At 39.2% G+C, this 16,207-nt stretch overlaps 1 protein-coding gene across 8 annotated transcripts in view; it reads right to left on the bottom strand.

Annotated features, from left to right (window-relative positions):
• LOC122407445 (SAM and SH3 domain-containing protein 1-like) overlaps nt 1–16,207 on the bottom strand; it is a 232,761-nt gene that overhangs the window by 7,365 nt on the left and 209,189 nt on the right. For 6 of the 8 annotated variants that reach the window (XM_043413660.1, XM_043413669.1, XM_043413677.1 and 3 more), the window contains 7 exons: nt 14,166–14,327; nt 13,105–13,161; nt 9,793–9,859; nt 6,826–7,235; nt 4,428–4,805; nt 1,896–1,994; nt 793–1,137 (listed from right to left, as the gene is read on the bottom strand). In XM_043413660.1, the coding sequence (XP_043269595.1) occupies nt 793–1,137; nt 1,896–1,994; nt 4,428–4,805; nt 6,826–7,235; nt 9,793–9,859; nt 13,105–13,161; nt 14,166–14,327 (1,518 nt within the window). The remainder of the gene's footprint in view (nt 1–792; nt 1,138–1,895; nt 1,995–4,427; nt 4,806–6,825; nt 7,236–9,792; nt 9,860–13,104; nt 13,162–14,165; nt 14,328–16,207) is intronic. The other 2 variants (XM_043413709.1, XM_043413719.1) reach the window with 2 other exon arrangements.

The following is a 16,207-nucleotide window of genomic DNA, read 5'->3' as shown; positions in this document are numbered from 1 at the left end:
TTTTACTTAATTTTCGTATGGAAAAATGGGGAGAAGACAGGTCCAAAAAAAGATGGTGTACGCTGTTGATAACATTTCTGGAATGGATGATCGGTTAGAAAAAAAGTGGTTTTAGATTCAATAGGTAGAAGGCTATAGCACATATCATGCGATTTTTTCAAAAATGACAAAATGCCAGCCATTTTTACAAAAACTACGAAAAAGCACGTTTTTTGCAAAAAAAAAAATAGTTACACTAAAAATTTCAAAATTCGTATGATATGTGCCATAGTCATAGTCATAAAAAACACTTGGTATAATTTTGGTAAGGATCGGTTGAATTAACGAGCCGTCGAAAAACGTAATTTTGAGAAAAACATGTTTAAAGCCAGGCAGGAAAGTAAACGTCGCTCAAAAGTACACTTGGACCGTTCAGACTTTAATAAAATTTTAATAAAATACTTTTAAATATTTATACTTTCGAAAAATGCAATAAAAACATGGCTTTTATGAATATTCTAATTAGGGAAGAGCCCTTAAGGTTCACATAACGAAGTACTTGTGAATGTAAGTAGTTCAAAGCTCAACGTCGACAAATTATTTAATCTTTTGCGATCGCGTGGTCTGTATATGGCTACAAGAGTGCGTTCGATCGGGTTGGACTGACGCTCGTTAGAATTATCGCATTTGAAACTCTTCCGCATTCCCTTTCAATGGCTCGTCAGTAAATATCGATACATAGACAGCACGAGTTACGTACGATAATTTACGTTTGTATACCCTGCAATGGGTTCGACATTATTGCGGACTAACCTTAAACTTGAGAGCTTCCTTGTCGTATGGACTCGGTGTATAATCGACAAGTGCTTTTGCTCTGCAGAGTACAGGACCTATTGATGTAGGGCTCGCTGGTTCTCTCTCCTCGCACGATATCGAGCTGTGATTGCTTCCCGCTCGTACAAGTGCCTGTGTACTCGAGCCACTGCCGCTCGGCAAGCTCTCGACGCTGCTGGCGCTGCACGGAAATGCTTCGGACGATGTTCGATCCTCCCGCAGTCTCGTTATTTTTCTCTGCACGTCGTGCCTCAGGTTTCTTGCTCGACCGGCGATCCCGACCCTACCATCGTTTCCGCTCTCCAGCAGCGCGCTCGCTTCCGACTGAAAGTTTCATTCGTTTATTTTTATTTCCTTCTTTTCATTGTTTTTTTTTTTTTTTTTACAATTTTTTTACACGTCAAATTCATAACGTTAATTCGTTCTCTTCAATCGTCCCGTTTTCAATTGTACAATCAACGGGTTTCGTGGAGAAAGGGGTGTTATAGGAAAAGTAGAAAAAAAAACAGAGGATACCAAATAAAATAAAAAATAGACACACGTGATTCGTGGAAGTGCTCGACGAGCCGAAGGCTTTCTTTTTGCCTTTTTTTTTTGTTTTGTTTTTCATTGATTTTTCACACCAAGGAAATGTTCATGCATCGATTCTCACGAGGGTCGACCTGTCGGTGGATTTGTTGCTGGCTTGTGTTTTGAATCTTTTTTTTGGTTATTTTTTTTTGCGCAACAGCTTTCAAACGCCCGAATGCGCATGTTTGTTGTTTCAATAGGAAATATGGCACGGCTCTTTTTCTTTGTGCAGCATTACGAGAAAAAAAAAAAAAAAAAAAAAAATTCTATGCTTCGCTATTCGGAAGTGAAACAGCAGGAATACTAAATTACAGACGTCATGCAATCTTTTAGCAATCACGTATCGTAGTCGCATTATCCAGGATTTCAAATGATATAAACGAGAAATTTGACTAAAACGACTTTGCAACATCGAAAGCTCAGCGATAAGTGTGCGAATAAAAGTGGAAAAGTATAACGGGAAAACAGTTTTGTATACGCTTCTTTAGGAAGGACTAGCTGGCTGGACATACTGTGTGAATCGTTGGCGTGTGTTGGTTCTCTAACTCTTCTTGATCCTCGTAGTCGCTGCTCTGGCTTGGTGAAAGACCTTCCTCGCCGCTGCTCCGACTCTAAAATCGTTCAACAACGTTTTCGTTTTTCTAAGTGCTTTACGTTTCATTGTTGTTGCTGGTTGTTTTGTTTTTTCGTTTCTTTTATTTTTTCAAAATCGAGCGGTTGAAGTGAAAAAAACGCTTATTGATTGATTGCGATCGATTAAATTTATACCATCCACCGACTTTGGTTACGAGTGGTTAATCATTTTAGCGAAGCGAGGCTGCGTAAGTGGAAAAATAATATTTTTTTGGCCAGACGTTTTTTAAGGATACCGAGATAAAATTAAAATCATTCGATACGTTTTATCTGAGATATTTAAAAATTATGATCTTTCTTAACACTGCAGACAACTTTACAGAAACTTTGGCCCTACGATGGCAAACTAGAACTCCTTAAATGACGATCGTAATTGTAAAACGGAGTATATTATTGCTGAAAAAGTCTTTTTCATCACTGCAAATCAATGACTTTTTTGACACAGACTTCATTGAGGATGCACGAAAGGTCGTTACGTTCAGTGTTGATTGAGTGCACTCGAGCGAGTATTTTTTCTGTGCTAAAGTCAATACATCAAGTTCAATTATTTAAGCAGTCACACAATGATCGACATATCGAGGAATTGTAATTGTTTCTCGGATAAACTTTTTAATTCTGAATGCGATGAATCTTTTCTCCTGAAACTTAACACAGCCATCTACTTGGATACTTGCACTCAAGAAAACGTGTGTAGTTCAAAAGACAATTGGACAAAAAACGAAAAATTATGTAGAAAAATTAACTTAAAAAAAAAAAATGAATGTTAAAATACACGATTATTCCTGATATTAAGGAACAAAGATTTCAGAAACATCGAACAGCGGAGTGTAAAATCAATGGATAATCGTATTAATATTATTATCGTGCAACGATTTCTCAATGAATGTTAAACCTCTTGAATGCTAATGATGATGAAAGAAAGTCTTATTGATGAAATCGTTTAACGTGCAACGTTGGGCCATTACATTAAAATACGAAAATTACCTAGGGATCTGCTTGGGTTATTAAGGCAAAACGTATACATACATACAGATGCACACATATTTAATATGTGTATGTATAAATATATATTTATATTATATATCCATATATATACACACGTATGTGAATCTATGAGGCTTACGTAGGAGAATACGTAACTAGAAGGTAGTATAATCGTTATAAAGGGCTTAGCGGTATGATATTGCAGATTAAACATAGAATAGGCGAGATCGAGCTGAAGGGACAGACGGACGAGGGGGTGATAGAGAGAAGGGGGGTGGGTGGGTGGGGTCAGTATCAGCTAGTGGGTTAGCAGGATTATCTTCCGATATTGGAATGTGTACTATATGCGCGTGCTGTGTACTATATGATTGTGTATCCCGAGTAAAATGTATATAGTGCGTATATTAGTTTCGTGATTCGGAAGATCCCAATCAGTCGAACAGAGATGGAGAATTGAGGTAGGCTTTGCTGGTGAAACTTCTAACTAGGGCGAAATTCAATATACCACAAGCTTGAATCCTCCTCGCCCAATGGATAACGAACATTAGCAATCGTAGGGGGTTTCACGAGGTTGGATTTTCTGGCGTTATTTCTTTGGGCTCTAACACGGTCTGGGAATATTCATGGATCAAGATTTTCGAGGTTATTCATAGACACGTTACGAAATTTCTCGATGGCTTCAATCAATTTAACGATGACACAAGACGAGGCTCGGAATGGCCAGCACTTTGGGAATGGGAACTGTTAGTGAGTCGTGCGAAAAAAGCTCGCCTCGTATTTAGCCGTTGATAAAACCGCCAGATTAATCAGCCAGTTTACAACCATTTTCTCAACTTCTTTATCGTTAGTACAGCGGATCTTTATGGTTCGGGTAAAGTTGACACTCTTTCACATACTCATTCGGATCATAGAAAAAACTTGAATAAAAAAATCTTTAAATTCTTTGAAATTCGACGTTGCAACGCAGTCCATCGTCATTCGATCGAAAATGGTGACTTTGGCCTGGTCCTCAATCGTCTCCCAGTCCTCGAGCACACTTTTTTTCTTCCAATCTTCGTATCCAATGTTAGTTCTTGGATAAGGTTATAAAGACAGGGGAAAAATCGTTGAGACAGCGTTAAGCTACAGCGAATTAGTGATGGTAAATATAGAATGTATGCATCCATAATCCATAACCAATCTCTCGCTTGGCACAGGCGAAGATGTTGATATTTGTTCGAGGCTCTTCCCTTCATCCCTTACGCAAGTGGGTTAGTATGAATTGGCAGTTCGCAAGAAGAGCAGCACAGAGGTATCCTTGCTGGAGGCGCGGGGTGAGTATATTCAGGGGAGGAAAAGGATCATGGATGCAAATATAGGTTGATGATCGAGTCTTGTTACGATGTTAGTGATGTTTGTCTAACGTATATCTAAGCAAATATACGAACGTATTCGGGGCCGGGTATTGCTCTTCGTGTAATTGATTGGAATTTCGATGACGCGACGGTGGCAATGCCATTATCGTTACTGGTGCTACGTGCTTTGTTGTCGCTGCTGGTTGTGCCGTCAACGTGGTTGTTTTTCTCGTTCTCACTGAGATTTTCAGCCCCGACGATTGGCCCGATAGCCCGGAATCTTGTTACTTTTGACCGTTGATCGCCACGTGGCAACGCTCCTTTACGGTTATCGCGCTGATGATTGAGCTGTTGCGGCTCGTGCGGATGATTCACCTTCCGTTGACTAGACGACGTTCGCTCATTGTCCAGTTTATCGACCGTCGTAACTTCATCTTCCACCGATACAGTTGACAGTCTCGAGCTTGAGCTCTGCACTTTCAAGACGTTCGTACCACAGACATTTGGATGAGAGAAACTTGGAATTATTTATTTTTATTGCTTTTTTTTTTATACTTTATGCTGATTTTCAAACTCGAGCCTATTTTGTTGTTTTCTTAAGCAGAAAATCTTGCTTTTTAACTCAGATTCGAATGATGTTTTCAAGATCTATCGATCAGTCTAATTTAGGTTTCTAGAGTCGCGGTTTCTGTTACTTCCCACAGGATCTCATTGAATGAATGGATTCGTTGGCCTTCCTTAAAGGAGACTGTCCTTTTCGATATCTCTTGTGCGCAACGTTATTGTCAGACCCGTATTTAAACACCAAGAATTCATATTCGAGTTTATGAATTTCGTGGCCCGAATAGCACTCGAATGATTTTCAACATGTTCGATTTTTTCAGGAATGTGTGACAAGTGTACAAATTTCACAGGCCACATGTAAAATACAGGAATATATGCGCGTTGAATTTGAAAATCGTTTGTTCCGGAGTTGATTCCCCTTTGCACGGAGACTTGGCACGCTTCCGACATCCATGAATAGAGTTCGTGTATTTTTCTTTTTTTTACAATCTATAATACATGCTCGAGGAATTGGCATGGCGATTTATTATGAATATCATATTAATGTTTGTACTATTTGGTCGCACAATGCGATATGCTTAATGCACAATCGATATGAATAACCGGTTTAATGAGACCAACAGGGTTTTACGTGTACGATTTAACAAACGCGGAAGAAATTGTGGGTGATAATTGATGATCTTTGGGAGACAGTTGAAGCATACTATGAACTTGTACACGGAGAGAACTAAACGGTAATATTTGGCGTGAAATTCACTGTAAAATTAACCGAATATATTTGACTGCGCGGGGACAAGTTAAAGATAAATATTTATTCCAGTAACGCGCTATAAAATTTTCAATATTTTGACAAATTTTTAGTTTTTTAATAGTAAATATTGCAGATATTGAAATTTACGGTACGTATACAAAATTTTACAAAAGATTTAGTAAATTTTACGGTACATTACGGTAAAATGTATTTGCCCGAACGTAGGTACCGATCACTCGTTTCCGAATTTCGTAGCATACTGAAAGGGCGGTTTACACACTTCAACAAGGGCTGAGCATATAAAAAGAAAGGGGAAGTAGGCCGATGTAGCGACAAGATACCCCGTGACGTCAAAATTAACTAAATATTCCGGTTAAAGTTCCTACTGTGAACAATAAATATTATTTTTTTTTTATAGGGAAATTCAATTTCTTTTCTATAATAATATCATGAGTTGGAGCTTGTCACCGTGCTATCGTTGCTGAACGGTAACTTTTCCAATTTAATTCTCTCCGTGTATGAGTAAAAATATACACACGGGTGTACATTTTCGAACACTGTGAACGAACCTCTAATAATTTTGTATCCGTTAACGTGCAGAATACATAAAATCGTTGTTGCTGAATTGAGGAAACGTTAAAATGTTGGAATCTCCGATTCGATGTTCGATAGACTTGACTAAAAAGTTCACACGAGTGAAAAATATAGGAGATAATTGAAGGGTTGATGAAATTGAAGTTTGCAATGTTGGAGTCCAACGAAATGAAGTAAGAAAAAAAACAATTTGCAATTCCCCAATTTTGTTACCTGCCTAATTTGCAATTCGTAGTTTTTCAACCTACACCAATATGATTGGTGAAATAAAAAATGAATTAAACATTTTTATTTTTAATTTTATTGGACTCCAACTTTGCAAGCTTCAAGGTCACGAGGATTGAATTTATTCGTTGGAAATTGATAAACAATTGCAGCCGTCACATCGATGTTCGGGGATTCACGGATTCGATAAATTTTGGTAGTGCCTAAATCAAGATTTATGAATACTATTGATGCCGTCAGTGAAACATTCGTCTCTCTCTCTCTCTCTCTCTCTCTCTCTCTCTCTCTCTCTCTCGTAGTGAAGTTCATTGGCTTTTTACAAATGTACGTTTACACATAAAAGTTTTATGGACTGACCTGGACGTCACTGCTCGCATAGTCACCACTCTCTCGGGAAGCCCTCGAATGCGTAAGTGGGATGATGGTCGGTGGGTTGTTGTGACCCTGAGGTACTATGAGACCTCTCATCGTCGACATTGGAACCTTCCGCGATCGATCCCGTGGCAGACTTATATCACCTGCTGTACGCAGTGATATAACACCCTCGCCGCGATTCTCCGGTCGTAGATTAAGGGTGAAACAGACACGTCCATTCTGTATCGTCGCTGTTGGTACGGGAGCGCCGCTTGCGCCCATTAAAAAGTCCTCGGGATCGGATTCGTAGGGCGGTTCATCGTACCAATGCTGAGGTCCGGGTCCGCCGGTGAGCATAGCTCCACCTGCGACACCTCCGCATCTTGCGTCCTCGTCGTACATGTATGTGTCGTCTGTCAATTCAGAGAACAACAAACGATTTTTATACGAAGAAAAAACAAAATTGTATTCAATTTTACATTTAACTTGAATGAAATATTTTCTTGGGTGGGGTTCAATTTGTCGAATAACTGAATTGTAGAACGGTCGATATTTCGAAATTTTAAAAGTTGTGATATCAGTTTGGAGAAAAATAAGTAATTCGAAATTCTTATTCCCGATCGATTATTCAGCAGATTGCGTGTTTAATCAAAAATTCCTTCTTTGAACTCATATTTACCCGAAAATATATATTTCAATAGTTTTCATTTCGAATGCAATTTTAACAGACCATCCGAATGTCAAAAGTTCATATTTTCGAATTCAAAATGGAGAGTAATTGTTTTACAGACAGACCAGAATATAGAGCAGCAAAAAATCGAAAGTGAATTTTTCGAGCCTATATAAAACTTAGATATGCGGAATAGCGATAGCTCGAAAAGGCGAAAGTCAAAATGGCGATGTTTAAAATTGGAGATCACCGGTCTGAGTAAGTGAGTGAGTGAGACGCGTGTATTGGAGCTCCGCTGCATTTCTTTATTTTGATCGATCGACTTTCTAACGTTTCGCTATTTTGACCGTTCGACTTTTTGGTGTTTCAGTATTTCAACCTGAGTAATATTTGGTCTTTCGTTATTATATTTTCAAAATTGTGAATTTTCACAGTATCGCTGACTGTAGTAATTTATGAATCGAAAGAGTGATAGTTGAATTTTCGAAAAATCGATATTTTAATCACCGTCCTATGGGCGATTGTTACATTCTATTTTCGATGTAAACGTTCTTCGAACCCTGCAGTTTCTGCTTTATTTATTTTCGGCATTCAAAGCTCTAGTCGAATCTATCCGTCTCCATATTATCATTCGAAGTTTATAAATTCGAGATTTTAGCTGTTCGAAATTTTAGTCATTCCAACATTTGATCCCCACCCATTTTCTTCTTTATCAGCTTATTTTGGATTTTCGAATGGGGTCGAATTATTCTCGTAAATTTGTTCCATTTTCTGTAGAAAGAAAAAAATTCAACGATTTTCGTGCACGGAGAAAACGAATTAGTTTTGTATAGTGACGAACATATTAGTTTTCAAGAATTTTCAAAGTATTCAGGCACCGATTACAAGCATCATAGTATTTTTTGAATTTTTCAATTTTTCGTCTCTTAAATTCTAAACAGCTTTATGTGGATAGCAAAAAGTGATACACGTGAGAACTATATTTCATTTTGTTTTCGAGTGTTATTCATCATGTCACACTAGCACTTACTGATAAGAAGAAATGTATTGTAAATCACACATTTTCACTGTCAGCATATAGTAAATTCTATGATAAATACAGGAATACACATCAAATACGTGTGACATTTTACCATACATTTAGTTTTTTTCAGGATATTGCCCGAGCATACTTAACAATATATAAACATTAGAAGTGGCTGAAAAATTTTTTTACTATGCTTATAGATAAAAACACTCTTAAGTTTTCTGAATAAAAGGTATGAGTATTGTTCTTTTTAATTTGGTGGATAGAACAATTCCTCTAGAATTTTCGGCCTCGTTATCTCCGTGTGGTAATCGATGGTCAGAATAATGAAAACTTTGATGTTGATAATCGCGAGGTTTAGTGACGAATAAACAGCCGGAAAATATAGCACTATTTAAAATAAATTTGAATCTGAATTCACGAGGAAATGAGACCGTATTTTGCGAGACTTTACCGGGTCCCTTTCTCGCAAGTCCCTTTCATCAAACTTTATAACGAACCAAGTTATTTTTAGGACAAGTGTTTCGAAAACATTTGTGCTGGGTGAAAGCTCTTTTGGGAAAACTCACGAGGAATTTATAGTTTGATAGGAATAGGGATGACAGATAAGAGTTACTGCACCGGAAAAGCTCGTTCGAGCAACTTTCGAGGGTTGTAATATCCGTTGGAGTTCCTTTTACTCGAGAGACCTATTCCTTCAGAAGATTTCGAGCTTCCTCGAATGTATGTATTGATGAATTAATTCGTTCAGAAACACCGAGCGGAAAAAGTATTTTCAAATTATCGCGTAAGAGCCGTCAGGTGCGAAAAGGTTACTATTAGGATCAACGAGAGTGTAAAAGTCCCGGAGACTGAACGACGTACGGAACTATGGTGAAAGTTGTAACAAGATTAACGCTTCTAGACGCAGATTTTGTAGAAGGGCTTCTGTCAGTCACTCTCGTCACTCGTGTGCTTTTTTCATTCGTCAGCAAATGTCAGATTCTCGATCGTCTCGCTGGCTAGCAGTTTATCTTCGTATCACAAAAGACCTGACAGGTCATTCGCGTTTCATTAATTTTTCGTATGCAAATATACAGGAACTTATTACCATAGTGGTTTTCCATGAGAACATTTTTCATTGGTTCTATACTTTTTTTCTAAAGATAGTAAACATTTTTTCAAGGCCCTAAAGATGTATAATCTTGCTTTTTGGTCCATCATAATCAGGTGAAAAGAATGAGCTGAACTTGCTTTAGTTTAAAAAGGCAAAAACACATTTTTTTATACTGACCTCCAGGGAGCTGTCCTCTCCCGTCCCGTCCCAGTTGCATCAGGCCTTGTCTGATGTCCCTCAGTATCTGAAATCAATATGATCGTAATGTGAAAAAAGATCAACGCAGCAAACGGTTGATTGAGGGGGTGCTAAGGTCCTGTAATACAGAATTTGTTCTTTTACCCCGTGATCGATTGAAGAGGGGCTCAATTTCAAAGCTCTTAGAGGCTACAAGGGAAATTTGCAAATATTTCTCAAATATTTTGCAAGACTGACTTTGCCCCTTTCCCGTCTATATACATGTCTCGTGCCATCTTTCTTTTCATGCGTCTTATACGAGAAGGGCAAACTCTTTGCGCAGTTACTTGATCGACGTTTTGCCCTGGGGCGCAAAAAAGCCCTGGGGCAAGAGAATAAAGTATTTTCGGAACGAGGCAGAAGTAATTATCGAAGTCGACTCCGATGGCCCGGAGGGGGCTTCTTATGCGTTTGGGGAATACGCTGAGCGCGGTGGTGGCATGCCGAGGAGGGGAAGGGTGGAAGGGGGGAGAGTTGCTCGCGAGAGGAGGAAAAGGAAGAGGAATGAGCGAAGAGAAATGGCGGTGAAGCATCGTCGAGAGAGTTCGGTGAACCGTGACTACCAACGAAAGACAAAGATGAGAGATTTAAGGGGAAAGGAAGAAAGTGTTGGGTGGCCCTGTACGAAAAGGGCGGAATGGAACGACGCTGGGGCCGTGCAAAGAGAACTAAAGCATGGGCTCGGAACAAAAAAACGTTGGAAAAAAGAAAAACGAAGGGAAACGAAGACGAAAGAAAGGGTGGAGTCGGGTAAGGAGAAAGGAGAAGAGGTTCTCAAGGGAACCGTAAACCCGCGGTGAAGGTGACACTAAAACTTTTAGGCGGATATATAGGAGAGGTCCCGAGCTTTATTTCCATATTGCTTGCACCCTCAAAGTTCAGCTCTTTCGCCTCTTTTTTACTTCCTGCTTTTTTATTTGTTCCAAGCCGGGCCAGTGTTATACTTTTGGCTAATTTCACCACGCTCTGTACCACCTTCGGTCCACTTGCCTTTTTTCTCCTCGGTTTTATCTGTGATGACAAAAAAATTGTCGACGTCGCTTTTCGTTTCAACTGAGCCATGAAAAATTTGCAAACTTTTCCCTTTTTTTTTTCTCATTTCTTGTCATACGGGCAGCACCAAAAGATCGCAAGTACTCGAAAGACTTTAATTCTGCTTTCATCCGCATCTCCTCCATGTTTGGTCAAATATTACAATGTTTAATTGTTTCAACAATAAATTCCGATCGGAATTTGTGATCTTTTGAATGGAAAATCCAACTGCTGCTGCCGTCCTTCACTACGGTTATTGCCAAGTCATTTTTCGAATTCAATGCTCTTCGTGGATGATAAAAAATTGAAATAAAATAAAATAACCGACCGCAGAACAGCACTCAATTACGATATGAAGCTCTTCTGGTCGAATATCACTAATTAAAAAATCTCGGCTAGTTTGGATAGAGTGGATCAAGTTTAAGGGGTTAAGTGCGTGCTTGATCCAAAGAGTTAAAAAAAATAAGGAGGTATTAAACTGTGAAATTTGAAGAAAAAAATGAACACCTAGGGGGCTGCAGGCTTCGGAGCGAACCAGGAAAATGTTCTTTCCTCGAAAGATTCTATTAAGAAATCTGTCGTGGAGTATAAATATGCCTATGGAGTTTGAGGCTACGACAAACTTTGAAATCTCTCGCCTTTTCTCTACGACGTTGAAGCCTTGCTCGGATGATCCCAGATTATCCGGAATTTCTACGGACTTTTCCATTCGATCTTCTTTTTCCAACATATGCAACGATAATCTCACTCGCCTATTCATTTCATTGCGTTCTTTATTAAACGTTTTTGTAACTTATCAGTCGACGAAAATGAATCATCTTTGGAAACGAGCTAGCAGAATATTATTCTTCATTTATTAATCGTGCGTGAAAACAAAAACGAAAATCTATTATTATATAGCTTCCGGTTACCCTCATCAATCATTTCAATTTACGTCCCTCACGTTGTTGCGTTACTCGTATGCTGTTCAATTGAAACTGTCAAAGAATTAAATAAATTAAAGAGTTCCGGCACCATTATCTTTAAATTTACATCGACAAGAATAAAAAAAAAAAACACTTTTCAATACGTCCACGTTCATTCGTGCACAAACGCTTTTACGAATGGAATAGTGAGGGAAAATAAAAAAAAAACTTGCTCAAAGCAACTACTAGAATTTCGGTGTCCAAAGATGGCTTAATTCGTTGCCATTATTGATTGATGATGCTCTAAAATGAGTTCCCCGCTCCAACGACCCGCACTACCAGCGTTTTTTTTGTTTGTTTCCAACGAAATATATTGTTACTTAAAGTTGGTGCTTTTTTGGAAACAACAACATTGTAACGATACTTTTCAAAATGAAAAAGTTTTATGAAATAGAGATCAAAATAATGGGGAATCTGGGATGAAAACAACTTTTTGTGTCGTTCATCAGGATACCGATGGATCTTGCATCGATCAGAGAAGATGACATATATAAATATACGAGACGAGTCTCGTTCGGTCGCGTAAGTATTGTAATTTTTTCCACAAAGTGAAAATACACGCTACGTGTAGCTTGGTTATAAGGCGAACTAAATTAGATTTTCTTGACTTTGTATTTTCGTCTTTTTTACATACTCGCTTGAGGCGCTTGAGCAACGAATGTTGCAGGGCAAACTGGCGCAAAAGCGAAAGCCCCAAAAAACTCCCTCGGGCAAACACAACCAGGCAGCATAAGGTTATGCAGAAACATATGCGTAGTAGGAGAGGATTTTTTTCCATTTTCTTTCACGAAAGTAACTCGAAGATCGAGGCCGATGAAAATTATACGGAATCCCCGGCAATCTTGGTGCGTAAGGCATACAAAATTCAGGAAGCATCGTCGCGGATGAGTGCTTTTGCTTCTTACGATTATATCGAACCCCGATCTCACCACTTTACATAATAAGTCGATGTCGATGGCGATGTATCGACGGCATCGAAGTCCCTTAAGATCAGCAAAGCGCTATATGTTTCGACACACTTGCCTCAATGTACTTTATAGCTACGCTTTATTCTCATGAAAGTCGTCTCATGCAATCACTTGGTTCAGCGAGTATTAAATTTTCGGCACGGTGCGTCTGGCATGATCCGTGAAAACCGCTGTTCGTTCCAACAATTTTAACAATCGCAAAACAACCCGACTCGCTATTTAGTACGAAAATTTGAAAGGATTTCGTGCAAACTTAAAATTTCACTGAATCTATTGATAGATCTTACCTCCTCGTGCTCTTTGTGAAATCGCTCTTTCTTCCTGAGTGCATCCTGAACTTTCAGCTGAAACAAGATTGATCGTGATTACGGATGGGCGATAGAATACGCACGTGCATGAATATCCGAAGAAAAAACTGACTGAGTTGTTCAATGAATGGAAAGAAAAAAAAAACGAAATTCCCTTAAACATCACGATGATGTGAATAAAATTGAATTTTCATTCAAGATTTCTCTACAATCTTCAGTATCACGAGAATGTGTAAAATCCAAGAGTGTACCCAATTACTGAGGGAATACTGTCGTTCTACAGTGCTATGAGCTAGATGTATCACGTATTTTGTAGAGAGACCGAGAGATGCTTTACGGGGAAAAGACGACGTGGAAATAAGGTGGGAGAGGTGGAAGTGACAGAGAAAAGGGAATAAATTGAATTTGTTAGCGTGTCGCTTATCGTGCAGGCAAAGCAAGAACGTGTTCCAAGCAAGAGAAACGAAAGGAGAGAAAGAGAGGGAGCGAGAAATGCGAAGAGGAGCATAGAAAAAGAGTGAGGAAAAGGGAGAGAGAGAGAGAGAGAGAGAGAGAGCGAGCGTTAGGGTACCAAGAAGCTTCCGCGTACTATAGATATACACGCGTATATTTCCGTGGGAGATGAACGGGGTAGAAAGTTCGAGGGTGGGAAAGAGCCACCGGCGACTAAAAGGAGAATTTATGGTAATCGTAAAAAGTGTGGCATAATGTGGCGCGATAAAGGAAGGGACGAGGTCGAGTGAGACCGCGAAAAAAAAAAATAAAAGAAATAAAAAAACGCAAAAGAAAAACGCCGCCTAGCCCCGCGAGCCCCGCAGCGACTCTCGACCGTGCGTTCGCTTCTTCAACCTGTACTAATGCTACACAACTGTACCATCATCGCTAGTCCCACTATGTATTACCACAACTACATGGTACCGTTAAGGTAACCATAGTATACAGCGTATCCCGCCAGGAAAGACCTCTATAGTACAGCCCCAAGGCCGAAAGAAAAGCACAAGAGCTGTTTTTATTCCTTGTTATATTTCTCTTGCACTCACCCTATGTATAGTTTCTTCGAAGCTGTTCGGTTGACCTCCATTCATCTGTAGATATCTCAGTCTATCGTAGTCACGTGGATCGACCATTGATCGCAGAATCGTATGTCCCATGTCTGGTCCCATACCCAAACCGCTCTGCAGCACACTGTCTGGCGTATCCACCTGCGATTCATTCAATGATTTTTCGTTTTAGTATGACGAGCCTTTGAAATGTTTCTATTTGGAGGATTTGCCAGACCATTTTGTTTTTATTCGATGTTTTTAATGTTCAATGTTTTTTAAAAATATTATTCCTTTTGTGAGGGGTCACGAGTAATGGAAACTGTCGCATTTACTTGTAGGCGTAATTGGGAATTACAATTCCTAATAATTGATTTTTAATTACACCAAGTAAAAATGCACGCGAATAGATTGGCGGAATTTCAAGTCGGGTTATCGAACATTTAATAAAGAATTAGAACTTGAAAAATTGTAAAATTTATACGAGAGCTTATGGAGGTTCCATCACATTTCTATTCAATAATTCATATACCAAATCCTCTCATAAAAGAAGAGTTGTCACGAAATCTCGAAGTGCGAGTTATTTCTGAAGTTGCTATAGCAGACGTATTTTGATTGGTTGTCAATGTCGTGCTCGAAGTTCGTTCATGCGTGTATTTCAGATCGTAGAAAAAAAAAGAAGAAACAATTGCAACACATTCGATCGCGATCGTGTCAGATAAATTTATTTAGCGACATAAGAGTGAAGTGATGGAGGAATTTAGTAAGAGTGACCTTACGCAATTACTACGCGACCGTGAGTAATATTTTCATTTAAAAAGTGTTAAAACAATTAAAGACAAGCGCGCGCGCGGTGACCCTAGTAATTGTAAATTCCTGATTGAAGCTTTTCCCATATAAACGCGTCTTCTCAGAGGTTAGGAATCAGTCCAAATTTCGAATGCTCCAGGTTGCGCCACCAAAAAATACGGTCATGGTAAGGCATTAGAAGTTGCAAGAAGTTATCGTATAAAATTGCGATTATTTTGTTGTCTGGTATAGCCGGCCAAGAACAAAATATAGTAATAATTCCGAAAAGTGTGTTGAAAGAGTGCAACGAACAACTCGTATACACTGCGGTTTGAGCCAGCAACTTCGTGAATCCAAAAGCGAACATGATGAAGTTATTTCAGGTAGATAGTCTGAAAACATTGGCGAGCTTACCGATAATTTGATTCGCAATGGTTTCGAATGTTGAAAAAAAGCTCGTAAAATATTCAACAAAGTTCGAAATTCACTAACTTTGGTTCTCTCATCCAATGAAATCTCATTAGTCGCATTAAAATATTAAAGTAAGAGTGACCGGAAGAGGCTTCCATAGAAAGTTATGCTTTTATGAAAATTTCAACATCGTTATACTTATTTGTGATGCCAGCCATCCACCCTACCCGCATTACGAGTATATTGAAGAGACGAGTAGAATGTGTATCCGTTACAAAAGCTGGGCACGATACAATGAGTATGAATGGGCACGACGCGAAGCACTCGGCTTGGGAAGTTGTCATAGCTGAATAATTAAGACGTGACAACTTCTGGCTACACGATGTATACTTGTACATACACTTTTCGCCTACAACTTTGAACAAAGCTTTCGAAGTATTTAGTAATGGCTTGAGCTTCGCAGAATTGCTAAGCGAGCTAGAATGCGAAACACACTACAGTAAAGAGTGAGAAAGGGAGAGAAGATTGAGAGAAAGGTAGACGTCGAGCTCTGGCTCTCGTTCCAAGAGAAGAGCTGAGAATCTTTGCCGAGAATCCTTTGCTTGGGTTCTGAAATGCAAAAAGACGCAAAATTGGAGACTTGCTTGCCCACCAAGGCGTGCTTTGCGCTGCAAGAGCCATGGCAAACCGTAGCTATCTTTTCCTCTCTCACTCTTTTCCACCCACAGTACCCTGAAGTGCCGTTACGAAAATGCTTCCGTTGGAAAAGCCTAATCCACAAGTGAACTCCCGTAATTCTTGCATCAAGCCTTTGCGTTTCCCTCTCTCTTTCTCCTTTCTGC

The sequence above is a fragment of the Venturia canescens genome, chromosome 1, assembly GCF_019457755.1.
Source record: "Venturia canescens isolate UGA chromosome 1, ASM1945775v1, whole genome shotgun sequence".
Classification (NCBI taxonomy): Eukaryota; Metazoa; Arthropoda; class Insecta; order Hymenoptera; family Ichneumonidae; genus Venturia; species Venturia canescens.
The sequence above is the reverse complement of the archived record's forward strand: the minus strand, read 5'-3'. Positions and strand labels throughout refer to the sequence as shown.